Source organism: Cnephaeus nilssonii (assembly GCF_951640355.1).
Source record: "Cnephaeus nilssonii genome assembly, chromosome: 10".
NCBI lineage: Eukaryota > Metazoa > Chordata > Mammalia > Chiroptera > Vespertilionidae > Cnephaeus > Cnephaeus nilssonii.
The window spans coordinates 71,304,957-71,325,804 of record NC_137081.1 but is presented as its reverse complement, the minus strand read 5'-3'; the positions used below and the strand labels follow the sequence as shown (position 1 = coordinate 71,325,804).

Sequence of the window (20,848 nt, the reverse complement as noted above, 5' to 3'; positions counted from 1 at the left end):
TAAAAAACTTTTAATTTCTAGGATATATCCCATTGCCTTTTGCTAGATTGCATTTAATAAATATTTATGATGACATAAATGAGGGAATGACTAATTATAAGACTCAATGAGTAGTTAGCCCAGAATACATTATATATTAAAGAGATAAAAAATTATTATGGGGAAAAGAAAGAAAAGGAAGAAGTCAGTGAGGGAAGCAGAAAGATAAACAGAAATAGTATAAAAAAGGTCAATATGACTAAAATTAAAACATGGAAAGAATATTTGAAATGTCTAAAATTTAGAACATACAATTAACTCCTACAAATCAATAAGAAAAGGTAGTGATATTAACAGAAAAATTATCAATAAATAATAAAATTTTAAAAATAACTTTGCTCTACTATCTCTTAGTCACAAGGTCCCGAGTAAATGAAGTAATCTTTCTGTGTCTGTTTGCATAGGTATCAAATCACAGTAATAATATCCAATTAGTTTCTTTTTTAAATTTTTTATTGATTTTTAGAGAGAGAGGAAGGAAGAGGGAGAGACAGAAACATCAATGATGAGAGTAAATCATAGATTGGCTGCCTCCTGCACGCCCCCTACTGGGGATTGAGCCTGCAACCCTGGTATGTGCCCTTTGACCAGAATCAAACTCTAGACCCTTCAGTCCACAGGCAGACACTCTATCTACTGAGCCAAACCAGGTAGGGCATCCAATTAGTTTCTTATAAGTTACTAGTGGCCCAGTGCACGAAATTCGTGCAGTCGGGGGCGGGGGTCCCTCAACCCAGCCTGCACCCTCTAGCAGTCCAGGAGTCCTCAGGGGATATCCAACTGATGGCTTAGGCCCAATCCCCATGGGTCCCAGGTGCCTGCCGGTAGCCGAAGAAGCTGCTGCCACCACCACTGTGCTTGCCAGCCATGAGCCCAGCTTCTGGTGGAGTGGTGCACCCCCTGTGGGAGTGCATTGACCACCAAGGTGTAGCTCCTCCTTTGAGCGTCTGCCCCTGGTAGTCAGTGTGCATCATAGCAACTGGTCATTCCATCATGGGACCGAAACTGGCTTTCCAACATCCCCTGAGGGGTCCCATATTGTGAGAGGGTGAAGGCCAGACCGGTGCATGATTGGGGCTGGGGAGGGATGCAGGAGGTTGGCCAGCTGGGGAGGGACCACAGAAAAGCTCCAGGGCATGTCCGCTTGTCTTGCTCAGTCCTGATCGGCTGGACCTCAGCAGTAAGCTAACTTACCAGTTGAAGTGTCTGCCCCCTGGTGGTCAGTGCATGTCATAGTGAGCAGTTGAGCCACCTTAGCATATCATTAGCATATTACACTTTGATTGGTTGAACGGATGACTGGATGACAGGACACTTAGCATATTAGGCTTTTATTATAGAGGACTAGAGGCCCTATGCACGAAATTCATGCAAAAGTAGGTCTTCCTTCACCCGGCTGCCGGCACCAGCATCCCTCTGGCACCCGGAACCTGGCCTTCCCTCACAGCCCCGGCTTCGTCCGGAAGGACATCAGGTCTAATTAGCATATTATGCTTTTATTATGATAAATTACCCATCACATTTTAGTTTTATTTTTTTATTAAAATGTTTTAATGTTGACACTATTGCAGATATCCCTCAATCCCCCTCCTTTGCTCATGTCCACCCACTTCCACCTCTCCCTCCCTAAGTCTTCACCACACTATTGTTGGGTTTTCAGATGCTTAATGAATGATAGGTATTAGCAATACAGTATTATAATGATTAACTTGAAGAAATAATTCATAGAGGAGGAAATTTTGAGTATAGAATTCAAATTTCCAGGGGGAATGTAGACAATATTGTCATCCTGTAAGATCATAGATGACAACAAACAGCACACAAAGGAAATGGTAAAATAAAGTGATATCTATGAAAGTACTTTATACAACCTTGCCCCCTATACATTACCATCATTACTAATGATGAAACAGTAATAACATGCCTGGAGTGGAAACTCAGAGTGGAAGATAATGAAACATCAGGTTGCAGAGATAAAATAAACAGAAATATAGAAGGCCCTAATAGCAGGCTGAAGAATTTGTGTTTCTATCCATAAATAATAGAAAGTTACCGTAAAATCATGGATTCAGACTATGTTAAAGTGTCATTTTATTAAAATAAGTAAAGGAGTGGATGGCCAGATTACATCCCCCCCCACAGCTTCATTCTCCTAATCTCACTTTATATTCTACTAGAAGCCCAGTGTACAAATTCGTGCACCAGTGGGGTCCCTTGGCCTGGCCTGCAATATTGGGCCAAAACCAGCTCTCTGACATCTCCCAAGGAGTCCCAGATTGTGAAAGGGTAAAGGTCAGGCTCAGGTACCCCACCGATGCATGATCAGGGCCAGGGAGGGACATGGGAGGTTGGCCAGACAGGAAGGGACTGTGGGAGGGCTCCAGGGCATGTCCAGCCTGTCTCACTCAGTCCCGATCGGCCAGACCCCAGCAGCAAGCTAACCTACCAGGTGGAGTGTCTGCCCCTTGTGGTCAGTGGACATCATAGTGAGTGGCTGAACAGCCTTAGTATATCATTAGCATATCACGCTTTGATTGGTAGAATGGATGACCAGACACTTAGCATATTAGGCTTTCATTATATAGGATTATTCACCAAGGTAACCATCTGCTTATTATTTTTTTTCTTTCAAATTTTATTCTTGACCATATTACTGACAGCTTTCCTTTCTCATTTTCCAGATTTGGATTTCTCTCTCCCTTGTTAATAAAAGACTATATTCCTTTAAGTTTCAATATTCTTCTCCTCATATCCTGGAAAAATAAAATTATGACAGCAAATAGAGAAGACTGCCATCATTACAACATAAGAAAATCTGGGCTCTGCTGTGGTACTGATGCTACTCAATTGAAAGTGGGTTGAATCCAAGAGATACTGTGCAGAAAAAAGATTAAAATATGGAGAAAGAGGGGAACAAAGAACTGGAGAAGTCAAAGATAAATTGAGGTTGTGATCCTAAGGACCAGAAGAAAATTGGAACCATTGAGATAACTATGGAATATTGAGGGCAAAAAGAAAGTGTACATTTTAGCCAACTAATTTGATGTGACTTGATTATATCTGGTGAAATGAATAGGATAATAAGAAAGAGATAATAGCTATTGATGTAAAGTCCACAGTAATCAGATTTGAGGTGATAACAGAAGTCCTCAGAGTGAGGAGTTCTCCAAGAGGCATCTGAGAATTAAGGTTTGGTCAATGGACATAGTGTACCAGTAGGTGGTAATTATAAGTGAAAATAAAAAGGAATGCTATAATGTTCTTTCCAATGATACTGGAAACATGCTGCAATATTGCAAGGGAGCTGCCTAGCAAAAAGCAAAGAAACAAATACTTCAGAAAAAAGTGTTTAATAATATATGTATTTGTGTTAAAGAGGGAAGATGTAAGGAACTGAAAAAATTAAGTATTGGGATATCCAAGAAAAATAAGATTTATAGTTAAATAACATAAAAACAGTAATTATGAAAATCATTACATCCTACCTAATAAAACAGTAATATGCAAATTGACCATACCTTCGCTACGCCCAAGCCATGCCCACCAGCCAAGCCATGCCCGCCAGCCAATCAGAGCGCGTATGCAAATAAACCCGACCAAGATGGCGGTTAATTTGCATACATAGGCGCCCTGAGCTGACCCCCTGCGATGGATTGCAGGGAGCTGGGGTCTGCTCTGGCACCAGACTGAAAGCCTCCGCCAGAGGCTTTTGGCCTGGAGCAGGAGCGGACACCCAGCTCCCCGCTTTCTATCCATGGTGGGCGTGGCGAGCAGACCCCCTGCCATTGAAAGCGCGGAGCTGGGTGTCCGCTGGAGGCTTTTGGCCTGGTGCACGAGCTGACCCGCCGGAGGCTTTTGGCCTGGTGCACAAGCGGACCCCCTGCCATCGATCACAGGGAGCTGGGGGTTTCTTCGGCCTGGGACACCAGTGGACCCCCTGTGATTGATCACCTGGGCAGGGAGCTGGGGGTCTGCTTTTGGCCTGGGCAGGAGCGGACCCCCTGCGATTGATTGTAGGGAGCTGGGGGTCCGCTCCTGCCCAAGAGGCTTTCGGTCTGGGCAGGCCTGGGCAGGGGCTGAGCCGGTGATCAGAGGGAGCTGGAGGGGCCTGCCCAAGCCTAAAGCTTCGGCCAGAGGCTTTAGGCCTGGGCAGGGCCCAGCCCTCCATTGGTTTGAACTATAGAGGAAACACCTTTTCTGACTGCACATTGGCTAAGCTTCCTGTATGCCACTGGTAATATTCTTAGTAACTTGGGTAATAAGAATCCAAAAAGGTGATCTAGGGTTTTTCCACCACACTTCTGGAGAAAAAAATGAAGGTCTGCTGCTGGAAGGCTAAGAAATGTCATATCCTGGCCTAGCCGGTTTGACTCAGTGGATAATGCCTCAGCCTGCAGACAGCAGGGTCTGGGTTTGATTCTGATCAAAGGCATGTACCTAGGTTGCAGGCTCCTCCCTGGCAGGGGCCCAGATCAGGGCTCATGCAGGAGGCAACCAATCAAAGTGTTTCTCTGTCTTTCCCTTTCTCTTCCACATTCTCTAAAAGTCAATGGAAACATACACTCAGGTGAGGATAAAAAATAAATAAAGAAATCCATATCCTATGAAAGACACATCTTGAAAATGCCTAAAGGAAGTTGCCATTTTTTCTTGGTGAAGGGACTGAAGTCTGTGTTGATGAAAACACCTTGGTGGCTGCGGTGACTGACAGTGGCTGCAGCAGCGGGGTGATGGGACTGTTGTCTTCCCTTGACCAGCCCGGTTGCCTCCCACAAAGGGAGGCCAGACTGCGGCTTAGATATGCTCCCTGTGGGGCACGGGCCTAAGCCATCAGTAGGACATCCCCTGAGGGCTCCCAGTATGTGAGAGGGGGCAGGTTGGGCTGAGGGATCCCCCTACCCCCAGTGCATGAATTTCGTGCACCGGGCCCCTAGTTTAACTAATAAATTGTTAGGTGTGAACTTAGAAAAAAAATGAATTAAGTTCAGCAGTTCAGAAAATAACAGATGTTATAGAAATTAGGAAGAAAAAAATTACAGAAGAAAATATGAAAGAACAAAAGAGGAAATTCAAAAGGAAAAATTAATATGGCATTATGGTTCTAATTGAAGCATAAAGTGTTGTATTACTCTTTATTTCTGAATAACAAAGAAAATAAGCACAGGTGTTGCATTGAATAGGAAAAACACATTTTAAAAACCAGGACTCAACTTACGAATTATGGAAATAAGAAAGAGAAGAGCAAGAAAACAGAAACTTATCTATGAAGTTCTATAATTAATAGTCTATTCATTTTTATTGAACTATGAATCTGGGATAGGATTTTTTTTTTAAATGAAGTAAATAAAATGCAGAATAAATCGTTTTTATATAAAAATTAATTTCAATTCCTAAAAAAACCTGTTATCTGTAATAATATAATTGCTGACAATGGTATTTTGTACACTATATGCTTCAGAAAGGGATAAATTACCAGCAGGCTAAATTCTTCATGTAAGAAAAGCCTCATATTATCTTTAAAATGTAAAATATAAGCAGGTAAATTTTATTGCTTTGCAGTACTGTGTTTTTTTTGTGTGTGTTTTTTTTTTTGTGCGTTTTTTTTTTACAAATTGAAGGTTAATGGCTACTCAGTTAAGCAAGTCTATTGGCATCATTTTTTCCAACAGCATTTTACTTCATATCTCTGTGTCACATTTTGGTAATTCTTGCAATATTTCCAACTGTTTAATTATTATTATACTAGAGCCCCGGTGCATGAAAATTCATGCACTGGAGTGGGTTCCCTCAGCCCAGCTTGTCCCCTCTCACAGTCCAGGAGGCCTCAGGGGTGGGAGGCAACCCGGAGATCAGGGGAAGGCGATGCCCCATCACACCTCTGCTATTGCCACTGCCAGCAGTGCAAGCCTCGGCCGGCCCTGGTTACCTGAGCCTCGGGTGGCCGTGGGTGGCTGGGCAGCCGCCATCCAAGGCTTGCCTGTGCCTCGGGCTGACCCTGAGTTGCTTGGGGGCTGAGGGGACTTGGGGACTCTGGAAGTAGGCGGGCCTGGCCTTCCTGCATGCCTGCCGCCCCGGCGGGGTTGAGGGGACTGGGTGCCACCATTTTGTGGCTGTGGGCGCCTCTATCTTTGAGAAGGTGTGAGGGTCAATTAGCATATTCCCTCTTTATTAGATAGGATTTGTTATGGTGATCTGTGATCTATGACCTTTCATGTTACTACTGTAATTGTCTTGGTGCACCATGAACTTGCTCTCATATAAAACAGATAACTTAATGGATAAATGTTGTGTGTATCCTGACTACTCCATTGGCTGGACATTCCCACTACCCTCCCTCTCCTAGGGCCAATGTACTCTCTGAGACACAACAATATTAAAATGAAGTCAATTATCAATCCTAAAATGGCCTGTAAGTGTTCAAGTGAAGAGTCAAATATTTCTTACTTACATCAAAAGCTAGAAATGATTGAGTTCAGCAACAGAGGCATGAAAAAGTCTAAAAGCCTGTGCACCAGTTAGCCACACTGTGAATGCAAAAGAAAAGTTCTTGAAGAAAATTAGAAGTGCTACTCAAGTGAACACACCAATGGTAAGTAACAGCCTTAGTGTGTGTGTGTGTGTGTGTGTGTGTGTCACACACACACACACACACACACACACACACACACACACACCATTTGGTGGTCTGGATGGAAGGTCAAACAGCCACAATACCCCTAAGCCAAAACCTTCAATTGAGGAAGCTGCAGAAGAAAAGTTTGAAGCTTGGTTGGTTTGTAAAGTTTAAAGAAAGAATCTTTCTTCTATAATCTAAAGTGCAAAGCTAAAGCAGCAAGTGCTGATATAGAAGATGCAGTAAGTTATCCAGAAGTTCTAGCTAAGGTAATCAATGAAGGTGGCTACCTTAAACAACAGGTTTTCAATGTAGATGAAATAGCCTTATTTTGGAAGAATAAGATGCCATTTACGACTTTCATAGCTAGAGAGGAGAAGTCAGTCCCTGGCTTCAAAGTTTCAAAGGATCAGCTGACTCTCTTGTTAAGGGCTAATGCAGCTGGTGACTTAAAGTTGAAGCCAATTCACATTTACCATTTCAAAAGCCTAAGGCCCTTAAGAACAATGCTAATCTACTCAACCTGTGCTCTATAAATAAAACAACAAAACCTGGATGACAGCAAATATGTTTACACATGGTTTACTGAATATTTCAAGTCCACTGCTGAGACCTACTGCTCTGGAAAAATGATTCCTTATAAAATAGTACTTTTCCTTGCACATGCACCTGGTCACTGAGGAGCCCTGATGGAGATGTACAATGAGATTAATGTTGTTTTCATGCTTGCTAACTCAGCATCCATTCTGCAGCCCATGAAGGAAAGAGTAATTTTGACTTTAAAGTCATATTATTTCAGAAATACATTTTGTAAGGCTATAGCTGCCATCGACTGTGGATCCTCTGATGGATCTGGGTAAAGTAAATTGAAAACCTTCTGGAAAGAAGTCACCGATCTAGATGCCATTAAGAACCTTAGTGATTCATGGAAAGAGGAGAAAATATCAGCATAAATTAGTGCTGGAAAAAGTTGATTCCAACCCTGATGGATGACTTTCAGGGGCTCAAGACGTTAGTGGAGGAAGTAACTTCAGATGTGGTGGAAATAGTGAGAGAACTAGAATGAGAAGTGGGGCCTGGCGATGTGACCAAGCTGCTGCAATCCCATGATAAACTTTCCCAGATGAGGAGTTAATTCTTATGAATGAACCAAGAAAGTAGTTTCTTGAGATGAAATCTACTCTTTATGAAGACTAAAGTAAAGATTGTTGAAATTACAATACAGGTTTTAGAGTATCATATAAACTTAGTTGACAAAGCAGTGCCAGTGTGAAAAAGGACTGACTCCAATTTTGAAAGAGGTTCTACTGTAGGTAAAATGCTATTAAACAGTGTCACATGCTACAGAGAAATTGTTTGGGACAGAAAGAGTCAGCCAACTTTATTGTTGTCTTACTTTAAGAAATTGCCACAGCCACCCAAACCTTCAGCAATCACCATCCTGACTAGTCAGAAGCCATCAACATCCAGGCAAAAAGATTATGACGCTTGAAGGTTCAGGTAATGGTTAGTATTCTTTAGCAATAAAGTACTTTTTAAGTCAATGTATGTACAGTATATTACTTTATACACATAATACTATTTCACACTTAATAAACTACAATATAGTAAAAACATAATTTATATATATACATATATATGTGTATATATATACATATATGTGTGTGTGTATATATATATATATATATATATATATATATATATATATATATATATATATTAGAAACCAAAAACTTCACGATTCATTTATTGTGATATTAGCTTTATTGCAGTGGTTTGGGACCACATATCTCCAATGTAAGCCTACATAATTTTGCTTTCCTCTTAAATTATAAACAAAGCCAGATGTGAAATATAACTACCTTAACAGTGAGAAATCCTATGGTACTCTTAGAATTTCATTTTGAGCTGGGTGTAGAAGGGGTCAAATCCATCAGAAAAATTATCTCTGCACCTGGCCACATATATTCAAATGTTAAATTACTCTAATATTGAACATGAGTGTTATTGATTTCACAGAGTACAAAACCACCATGTCAATCATTCTGTCATTTGTATCCAAAAGACAATTAATGATTCAATTCTCATGTAAAATATGGTTATAAATATGTCTGAGGTAAAAATTTGATATATTTCCCCTACTCCAAACATTCATATAAATTAGATAACTACTATCATTATAACAAATTATCTTTTTTTCCAGTTCCTCATGATAATTATTTTGTCATATAAATATTTGCTTATTTTAGGCCTCTAAAAACCCAAATTTTAATGGCCATAAGAAAATAACCATAAAATATTTGAAATAAAACAAAATAATTTAATATTCTCTGAAAAAATATAGTATTTTTATTGAATATTATTTTTTCAGAACTAAACTGGATATTATGTAAAATATAAGTGAAAACATCTATAACTTAATTTCTGACTTTTATATGATTATTATTTCACTGGAGAGATCATAAATAAAGAAACATAATAGACAGAAATAGAAAAGATAAAGTAGATAATAAAATTAGATAGCAAATTTAAAATGTGATTACATATTCATGGAAAAGGATAAATTAGTACCCAGCAATAATATTTGGAAGAAGACTCCATTAAAGAAGAAAGATTTGAGTTAGTTGGTCTTACAGCATATCAGGATTTTCAGAGATGAAGAGGGAAAAATACAATCTAAGTAGAAGAGGCAAAATTTAAAATGTTTATAATGTATAGATTCTCAGCAGTCTGATGAAGTCTGTGTACTGCTTATCAGAAAGTTTTAAAGAGTATAAAAATAATTTAAAAAGTAAAAAAAAAGTACACAATTATACAAGACTCATACATTGAAATGCAACTTTGAACATTGAACAATAAACACTCTTGTAGTAACATATGTGCCTTTTTATTAATGTATTCAATAACAAAATCAAGCAGTGGGTCTAATGACTCCTATTATTGAAATAGCTGTAGTTTTCAAAGCTTGAACATAAGTGACATTTTGAGATATAGAAACTTGAACATGATACAAATATGTCTATTACTTCTATTGGAGATGCAATAAGAGTTGCTGATAGTAATTGGTCTGTGTCATACATTCACAATTGGAAGAAATGTTAACTTTCAGTGAGAGGGTAAAGAAAATAAAGGTGTGATATTTTCCCCAACAAAGTTCATGGACCCCTTCAATTCTATTCATGGACCACTAAGTGTCCTGAAGATGCAGACTACAAATCTGCAAAGACAGTGGGACGCCATCATTCATTCAGCACCTATTGGGTGTGGGGCACAGTAACCAGTGTTTCATGCTATTCTTGCAACATGCTATAGAGGAGATATTGATATTTAAAAGATGAGAAAACCGAGTCTCAAGGAGTTTTATGTAACCTGTCTGGAGTCACATACATTATGAATGCCAGCTGCAGGATTAGAATCCAAATGTCAAACTCCATAGCCTTCTTATGCTTTTCCCACTGAGAAATATGACCTAAACAATGAGCACAGTGTTTTGAATGGGAGTTATAAGATGAAAACAGCCAGAACAAGGAGTTGTTTTCGGGAGTGCTAGGAATACAGTTAGAAGTGTGGGAAAGGACCAGACTTTAGATTCTAAAAAGAATGTAAAGAGAAATAAAAGTAAAAGCTTTGGAGCATACAAAAGTTAAGTTCCTGGGGGGGGGGGGGGGCGGTTAATGATAAAAACAGTATCTAAGGGAAAAATAATCTGATGAATTATAATTGTAGAGATTACTGTAACATTCCCTGTCCAAAAGATTCTACTTATGCCTTACCTAAAATTAAATGAAGCCTTTTGCTAATTTTCTGAAAGTGTCTTTAGATTTTTTTCTTAAGATCTATTCTTAAATATAGAAAGATACACAATACACAGAAACATAAAGGCACTTGCTATTGTTAAATATAGCAAAACACACATCGACTTACCAACACTTGTGCAACTTTCACCGTCTCCATCCAGCTTCCACCCTTCATAGCATGAGCACTTGACTGTGTGCTTGTGCTGCTCACACACTTGGCTGCACTTTAGGTGATTGCTACAATAATCCACAATCTCGCACGTTTTATTGTCTTTGTGGAGTTGAAGTCCTTCAGGGCAGGAGCAGACAATTCCTCTTCCGGGAACAACAGAACAGTGGTTGCTACAGCCTCCGTTGTTCAGAGAACATTCGTCTATAAGAGAAGAGATTTTAGAGCATTATCGGTTGTTTTGATCAATTAAATACTAATCTTTGAACTCAACTCCCTGAGGCTGAAAATAGAGAGAGAATATAATAAATAGAAGAGAGCCTTTTCAGATTTCTTTTTCAGGAGTTGGGCTAGGAATGATGAAATAATTCGTCCAATGACCAAATGCAATTCTGTATGACAGGAATTGAGAATGAAAGATTTTCATTTCTGTAAAACTTTGGAGTACACTTGGTTGTACCCACAGAGGTAAATGGGTTCAATATTTCTATTATTAGTAGAGTAATTGTGGTGAGCCTTTTATCGGTTACTCAAAATCAGTTGTTGAGGTCTTCCAAAAGGGATGCATATACATACATTGATGATCTGAACATTTGACTTATCTTGATGTTTATAAGTAAACAGGCATATGCATATATATGCATAATATCCACATACCTTTTTCTGCATCTATAGTCTGATTTATAATGATAATGCAAATGAAGAATGGATTAGTTTCCCCTTTACAGGCTGCAGCTATTTATTTTTAATTTAGGTAAATTGTATGATATATATATATATATATATATGCTGTTATGATCCTGTCTGGAATAATGAGCAACTAGTATTAACTGCATGAATAATATAACTGGTTTATAAAGAAAGAGGATATTCTTTTACAGTATTTATAATATCTAATATATTAATGTATCATTAATATATATATTAATGTATCACTTTACTTCATCATAAAATTGCAGGCTCCCTGAGGGTATACAATATATGTGCTCTGTTTACCTGTGCATATGAAATAGTTAGTACTGTCCCTAGCATGAAGTAAGCAGTTAAAAATACTTATTGAATTAAAAAAATTAGAATTGTCCAAAGACACACACAGAACTGCCTTAAAAAGAGTAACTACTTGTCCAATTGGGAAAATGACAAGTTGGAATACTTATCCCTTGAAAAAAAAAGCAGCTAATTATTTTGCAAGCACATTAATTGCAAAAATATATTTCACATTACTATTCACTATTAAATAAATAGCAATAAGGACAACAAACACTTTTTTATTTAAAATATTTTTGAGTACTTTTCAAAGGCTGTTTAATTAGAAGTTGTATTTTGAGACAAGCTAAATTAGAATGTTGTTCAATAAGTTGCAGTTATATATACTTACATACCTCAAATATTTCCTGTTATCCATGGAAATTTATCCAGTTTAAAATTAGGCTGAAATGTAAGGTTTTCAAAAAAATATTTCCCACACTTCTTAAACTTCCATATGGGCCAACTTTTCTTTATATCAATTATTACCATATAAGAAGTGACAGTAGTAAGAAAAGAAAATGATAATATTAACTATTTTCTTTAAGAATGAAATTCAATTTTGGCATTATTTTAGGGGGAAAAAACAATTCATTTCTTGGTTCCTCCAAATGTGTTTGTTCACCCATAATCATAATAATTTCAAAACAGCAGTCATTTCAAAGTATTTGCCCCCTTTTAGTTCAACTGACATTCTTTTTTATTAATTCTTTATTGTTTAAAGTATTACGAGTCTCCTTTTTTCCCCCATTGACCTCTCCCCCACCACTTCCTCCCTCAAGCACAACACCTCACCCCCCACTACTATCTGACATTCTTTTTCAATAGAATTACTTCAAAGAAATGTCACTGTACCCAGCAGGTGGGGGGGGAAAAAAGTTACAGCCCTGCTGGCATAGCTCACTGGTTGAATATAGAGGTCATGGTTCAATTCCAGGTCAGGGTACATGTCTGAGCTGTGGCTCAATCCCCAGTATGGGGCATGCAGGAGGCAGCCAATCAATGATTCTCTCACCTCATTGATGCTTCTATCTCTCTCTCCCTCTCCCTTCTTCTCCGAAATCAATAAAAATGTATTTGTTTAAAAAGTTACAATGCTTTCAGCTTATTTCAAATATGACTGTTCTCTTAGTCCTGAAGTGTCTCTTCCTGACACTATCTGAGGAATTAAGTCACAGATTTAGGATAAACAAAAAAATTCACGTTGAAATATAAAACTAAATATGGAAATTTAATGCTAATATTTGAATGACTAGTCCCTTGTCCATTCTTCCTTAACCCTATACCTGTCATTTTTTTAAAAAAATGATTATCTGACAAAGGTTCCTCTGAGCTCTCTTGTCAACTGGTCCCCAACCTTGGACTATAAAAATTGCAAACTCTAGGCACAAATAATTTCATTCTCCACTCCTGCCCGCCCTGTTCCACACAATAAGAGATTCAACAAATACTGGAAAAGTTTCTAACAGCTTAAGGCTGCATTCCTAGAATGACTCTGCCTCTCACCAATCCCCCCTTTTAAAGTGCCTGTCCCAGAAAGCTCAACCCTGCCAGGAGAATTTATTCTTTGTTCCAGCCAAAACCTGTTGATAAGCACAGGTCCCTGAACCTCCTCTTAGAGTGGTTACTTTAGAAAGCTTGCAATTACAAATACTACTTTCTCTACACCTTTTAATCTTTTTTTTAGATGTAAATCTTCTATCACTCAAAACTGTCTTCTCAAAGATTTGAGAGTAGTCTCTGTCAAATGCAAACATGCAAAGAGATAACCATCTCACTCTTGCTCTAACTGGCTCCAATGGTCCCAATCATAAAGACTTGAGAAGTTTGTTTCTTCTCTGGGGTTAGTACCTTCTCTGGTAATTTTACAACCAGTTTCCTTGTAGCCTCTCTACTCTCTGTAATTCTTTGAAATGTTTGAGTGAGGCTTCTCCTCTGATGAAAAAATGGCTAGACAGCAAAAAGTGATTTTCAATCTTGAAGTAAACAAATGAATTCAGAAAAAGCAGGGTGGTAGAGATCACCAATGAACGTGCATGCATGTAAGCATAACCAATAGACACAGAAAATAGGAGGGTAAAGGCCTAGGCTCTGGGGCAGTGGCAACCTGGGAGAAGTCAATGGGGGGGAAGGGGGGCATCTAATACTTTCAACAATAAAAATTTTAAAAGAAATTGTTTTCCCAATTCAGAGTTCAGCAGAACAAAAACTCTAATTTCTTTCAACATCCATAGTGCCTCAGGTATTATTATCATGATTTCATGATAGAGATCCTCATCTTCATTTTTGTTTTGAGGAAACTGACATTTCAAAAAATTAAGCCACCTGTCTAGGTTACTTAATTGCACTATAACACATAATTTTTTTAAAAAGCACATAATTCAAACTTTTCAAAGTCTAAACTTTTTCTAAAGTTACACACTTTTAATTTTAAGAGTACTGATAGTTTCCTTCATTCAGAATCACTCTTATAACTTCCTGAGCAAGCCTCAGATATTGTCATGTAAGAGATATTCCTAGCCACCAAACTGCTCCATCAAGGAGAAGTATCTAGGAGAGATAGGAGTGAATAGAGATAAACTAATCTGTTATCTTTGATTATTATTTTTTTATTGTTTTCTAATTTAGGTTTTATGGGAGGTATTTTGGTTTGAATCTTCTTGTTTAAATTTTAGCACACTGACTGAGACTATTGCATTGACTACTTCAAGATTATTTTATAGAATCACAAACTCTTTTGAAGAAATATATTTTATTACATAAATTAAAAAAGAACAACATTAATGCTCAATTCAGATCAAAAGATAACTTCAGGCTTCAATGCAGTTGTCTTTCCTACATTCAATTGGGCAGCTTCACCGTTTTCTCACAGCCTCATATTCTTCCTACCAGTCCATAAACTCTTCTTCATTATTCTACTAATTTCACCATCAATATTATCTAAAATATATATTTTAAAGACCTCCTTGCTAAATATCTGATCTCCCCACAAAGAAGAAAATATAGTTTTCTTTATGTATGCCAGTTGACATAACGAGATAGCTAATCAAAAATAACTTTATTTTATGTATTTATTTATATTTATCTTTATTGTTGAAAGTATTACAGATGTCCCCCATTTTTTAGCCCACTGACTCTCTGCATCCCTCCCCCCCGCAACAGACATTCACCACACTATTGCTAGAAAGGATGTGGAGAAAAGGGAATGCTCATGCACTGCTAGTGCGAATGCAAAATGGAGCAGCCACTATGGAAAACAGTGTTGAGTTTCCTCAGAAAATTAAATATGGAACTGCCATTTAACTCAGTGATCCTACTTCTAGGAATCTATCCTAAGAATGGTAAAACACCAATTAGAAAGAATGTATGCACCCATATGTTCATAGCAGCACTATTTACAATAGCTAAGATCTAGAAACAGCCCAAGTGCCCATCAGTAGATGAATGAATTAAAAAGCTGTGGTACATTTACACCACAGAATACTATGCAGCAATGAAAAAGAAGGATCTCTTACACTTTGAGACAGCATGGAGGGACCTGGAGATTGTTATGCTAAGCGAAGTAAGCCAGTCAGAGAAAGAAAAGTATCACATGATCTCACTTATATGTGGAATCTAATGAACAAAATAAACTGCAAACAAAGTAGATCCAGAGACATGGAACAGACTGATGAAACTCAGAGGGAAAAGGGGAGGGGTGTGGGAAAAGATTAACCAAATAACTTCTATGAATATATGCGTAACTCAAAAGTTAAGCTCAAAAGCTATCGGGTAGAAATCATCATTTTAGCTAACTAAAGCACACTAAAGAAAGTTATTGTATGAGGACTAAAAGCTAATGTAATATATATACATATATATATATATATATATATATATATATATATATATATATATCAGTAATATTCAGTTGGTCTTACAATCCAGACTCTTCCTTTCTTCTTTCTAAATATGTTTCTATTTTCATGACTAGAAGGCATGACAAAATCCATTGGGTGGCAGTAAACTCCATTCCATGGATCACTAATAGCAAGATTCTCCTATTCTGAGTGACTCGCTGACAAAACATAATCAGTTCCATTGTGGCAGCAGCATTGACCATGCAGAGATCTAAATGATGAGCACAGCTATACAACTGTTAAGTGAGTTAAACATAGGCTACACTCTTCTGCTTTATTTTCAGAAATTTCTAATCATATTTTTGAAATTGTTATAGACTTAACATGGTTGTAAAAAGGTAGATAGGGTTCAGTGCTAAACCTTTCATTTTTAAATTGAATGAATGGAAAGAGTGACTGTTAACTATAATCAGTATCAACAGGTGAACTAAAAGGCTCTAGTGTTCAGAAAGAAGCAAATGCAGTGAAAAGTGCAATACCACAGAGATCGCCTTCATCAGACCCATCCAGACAGTCCCTTCTCCCATTGCAGAGCTTCTCTGGCTGCAGGCAGACTGAAGTGTCGTTAGCACAAGGGTACTTGGGTGGTCCACACAAGAAATTGTCACAGTCATCTTCATCGGACTGATCTTCACAGTCAATATCTCCATCACATACCCATGCTTTGTTGATGCATCTCCCTTAAGAAAATAGAAAGAGTATGCATTTAATGTTTTGTAATTAAATCACTGTAATATTGAGTGGTCATCACTATCTTCCATCAGAGCCAGAACTACTTGCCATTAGCAACAAACCTATTTGCTGATAGCTTCGCAGTTTATTTTCATGACATTTCAATGTTTCTTGTCCTGGTTCTTGAAGTGGCTCTTAGTGTTAAATCCTTGATATTTTATTTAGTTTCAAGTTATGGGTCTACCTTATTTAAATAATCCTATGACGAATTGAAAGTTTAATTACAGTCTTTAAAGGTATATTTGTATATAAGTGCCTCTACAAACTTTAAATTTAGGTAAATGCTATCAGTGTCTTTTGGAATTCTAAATTTAAGTAAATACTTTATTTTTGCAGGAGAAATGTCCTTCTATTGACATTTATAACCTCAACATCTAAACTCCTCACACCCAGACTTATGTACATGTCCTTTCATAAAAGAATATAAAGTGTTATTAAATATATTCATAGTTAAGGAATAATACAGATCAGATTTATGGAAATGGGTATTTATTGACTTTGAGAAAAAAAAGTGATTACTATTTAGCCAGCATGTTTCAAAGTAACAATGTGAAGTGCATAGAAAACAATGGTCATTGTCTAGGTAACTCTTTTGTCACTGCAAATTATTCCTCATTTCCATATTGTTTGCATTTTTCTTCTAAGTTATTATTTTTCTGGATTATCCACAGTTAAGGTGTCATTTGAATAAAATAATGTACCATAAGATAAATACTAGTTAATGACTAAATACATATCAGTATCTCATAAAATGACTGGGGCAAACAAAAGAAAATGAAATATATTAGAATGTATATGTCCAAGAGTCCTCTATAAATGTCTTCTTCAATCTTACAGGCTGCTAAATTTTAAGTAAAATACTGATGAAAAGATGTTTCACTTATAGAAATATATTAATAATGTTTCATACTATTATAAGTCAAATAAGAACAAAACACAAATGACCAATCCCATAATTAATATAAATTCATTTGATAATATTAAACATTATTAATCTAAATACTCTTAAAATGGATACTTCACAAATAATAAATGTGATATAAATGGAGAAACAACTTACACTCTTGCATCCACATTATACATAAAACAAATAATATTATTTTATGTCATTCTGGAAATATGATCTAATGGAGCAATTAGGAAATACAAAAAAATGAGGTGTACAATTAGAAAAGAGTATCACTACCTGTGGTTAATATAATAATGTAATTACAAAATCAATAAAAATTAAATAAGGACTATAAGAAACTAAGAATTCCAAAAATAGGTAGGTAGTTTTAAAATTTATACAAAAATTAATAAATTTCATATATACAAAATACAGTAAAAGAAACAAACAATTTAAAAAATCTGCTATAAAACAAAGTATAACTACCCAAAATACTGTAGAATTTGCATTAAAGAAAATTTAAACACCTACAAAAAATCCCAAAAGAAGCATCACATAAAGATATAGTTTGGTCTTAAAGAAGAAGATTTATCACTGTAAAAATATTATTTTCCCAAAGTTAATATGATTCCAAATACAATAGTAACAATACTATTACAATCCTATCAGATTATCATAAAATTAAGAAAATGAAACTGAAAATATCTTTTAGTCAAAAAAATGCAAAAGATTAATGAATAAAAACTGGATATGGGAAATATTTAGCAGTATTTTGAAGAAGCAGTAGTTAAAATATTTCATAACAAAGTATCAATAAACATATCAATAAACAGCATAGAGACACAAAAATCCTCATCTATACTAATAAAAGGGTAATATGCTAATTAGACCAGACATCTTCTGGACATCCATCTGGATGTTCTTCTGGATAAAGCCACAGTGGCGGGGGCTGAGGCAAAGGTGGTTAGGGGTGACCAGGCCAGCAAGGGAGGACAGTTAGGGGCATCCTGGCCAGCAGGGGAGGGCAGTTAGGGGCAACCAGGCCAGCAGGGGAGGGCAGTTGGGGGTAACCAAACAGGCAGGCAGAGTGGTTAGGGGCTATCAGGCAGGCAGGCAGATGAACGATTAGGAGCCAGTGGTCCTGGATTAAAAGGGGTATTTCCAACTGCCAGTTTAGGCCCAATCCTGACCAGCAGTCGGACATCCCCCGAGGGGTCCCAGAATGGAGAGGGTGCAGGCTGGGCTGAGGGATCCCCCCCCCCTCATGCATGAATTTTGTGCAACAGGCCTTTAGTCCTATTTAATAAAAGCCTAATATGCTAAGGGTCCAGTCGTCTAGTTGGCTGTTCAACCAGTCAAAGTGTAAAATGTTAATGATATTCTAAGGCCGCTCAACTGCTCACTATGACATGCACTGACCACCAGGGGGCAGATGCTCCGACTGGTAGGTTAGCTTTCTGCTGGGGTCTAGCTGATCAGGACTGAGTGAGATGGGCCAGACAAGCCCTGGAGCCCTCCCACGGTCCCTCCCTGGCTGGCCAACCTCCTGCATCCCTCCCCAGCCCTGATCGTGCACCATTGGGGTCGCTCGGCCTGGCCTGCACCCTCTCACAATCCTGGACCTTTTTGGGGACGTTGGAGAGCCAGTTTCAGCCCGATCCCGCAGGCCGGGCTGAGGAACCACGCTAGTGCATGAATTTGTGCACCAGGCCTCTACTTTATGTATATGGTTTTAATATATAAAATTACAATTCAAAATAATAGGAAAATTAATTACAAAGATAATGACATTAGAATCATGGATTAGCCATCTGGAGGAAAAAAATGTAGAGCTGAGTCTTCACTTGATTATTATACCAATATAAATTCAAGATAGATTAAAGAGGCATTTTAAATTAACAATGATAAACACAAAAATATTCTAGAATAAAATAGACACTAAAACAATAACTTAAAATGGTCATTACACAACCCCAGAAAACATAAAAGACAAATGACAAACTTGATTTTATTAATATTTTTATTATACATTGCAACAATAAAATCCATATATAGATAATCTGAATATCAGAAAAAAATACTATATTTAAGAAAAGGGAATATTTTTAAAAAATAAATTGGCTCTTACAAATCAATAAGATAAAGATCAATAACTCAACACAAGTGAAAGAGTCAGAATAAATTAATAATGGCTTACAAATACAAGCTTTTCAAAATATCTTTCAATTAAAAAATAAAACAGCAATTTGATACCATTTTTTCTCTTCCAGACTGATTAAGACCCAAAAGTTAGACAAAAAAATACACACATACACAGATTTGAGAAAGGTTTAAATAATAGCCAAATTTTAAGGGGACTGAAAATTAAGTAATCTCTCTGTAGACATTATTATGAAATCTAGCAAAGAAAAATACATCAACTCTCAACCACAGTAATTATATTATTTTATTTTTAAATTAATATATTTGCCCAAATTCATAAAGATGCATATATAAGGTATGCATTGCTGCTTTGTATATATTAGTAAAAGAATAGTAACAACTTAAATTATAATTTTCAAGAGTGGTAACATCAATTACAATGCATCCATATACTGAAATTATATGCTTGAGAGAAAAAGAATGAGATGATTCTGCATAAATTAATATAAAACAATCTCTAAAAAATCTAAATAAGAAAAGCCATAAAGTTGAATGTATGGTAGGCTTTCTTATATGTTAAAGGAGATTTGTCTGTTTACCAGTATTCATCACTACCTTTTCATTCAGATAGCATTATAAATACATGGCTAAGCTCCTTGATATTTAAATTCTTTCTGGAGGGCTACACAGATAAAAGTTAAAAATTAATCCCTCTAGTTAGGAAGACTTCGGGTACTGGAAACCTGGAGTAGGAGGCAGAGAGATTTTTCATTGAATCCTTTTGTGCTATTTTATTTTCCTTCTTCCATACTTAACATAAGTTATCCCCAAAAATACTCGCTCATTTTAAAAAGACAAAGATAAAATGTATTCACAAGTGCAATAAAATCTGATAGTTTCTACAGATATATTATAAAAATTCAATATTGAGGTTTCTCTGTACCTTTCACTTTCCTAGGGACTTTAGAAAATATAAGAGTCATAACATCAAGTCCCTGTCATCTAGGACTTTATAATCTAGTTAGCAAGAGAAGATCAATGCTTAATATATAACTGTAGTCTAAAATATGACATCATGTACTTAAGTATTAAATTATAAGGAGTCATTTGCAAGTATAACAGAGTGAAGGGGGAGTTCAAGAATAATATAGTAATTTTCATTCTTAGTTTGGTGACTCAAGAAACAACTTCCTATTTTTCCCCAGACATTAGTTATCCATCCTGACATTTTAACCACTGACTTCGGAGTGGTCTTAGAATTGTTTCAATAAACTCATCCATAAATCAATATCAATCTTTTAAGGTCAGAATAGCAGTAATACCTGTTTGCCATCCTTAACCTAAATGCTGCCTGAAAAGGGGTTTATTCAAATGACTAATAACTTTAACATAGGTTGTATTACCAGATATATGAATACATAGGAATATACAGTTTAGATAAAATATATGTTTAAACAGCTCCTGTGTCCCAATGATTTTTCAAGGTTTGTTTGAAGTGTCACTGCTTCTCTAATTTATTTTTTGTTAGATTTTAATTTTTAT

The 20,848-nt window shown here is 36.7% G+C and overlaps 1 protein-coding gene across 1 annotated transcript in view; it reads right to left on the bottom strand.

Moving 5' to 3' along the window:
* LRP1B (LDL receptor related protein 1B) overlaps positions 1 to 20,848 on the bottom strand; it is a 1,721,287-nt gene that overhangs the window by 617,167 nt on the left and 1,083,272 nt on the right. The window contains exons 22-23 of the mRNA XM_079782447.1: positions 16,023 to 16,223; positions 10,577 to 10,822 (exon numbers count right to left, since the gene is read on the bottom strand). Coding sequence (XP_079638573.1) covers positions 10,577 to 10,822; positions 16,023 to 16,223 — 447 coding nt within the window. The remainder of the gene's footprint in view (positions 1 to 10,576; positions 10,823 to 16,022; positions 16,224 to 20,848) is intronic.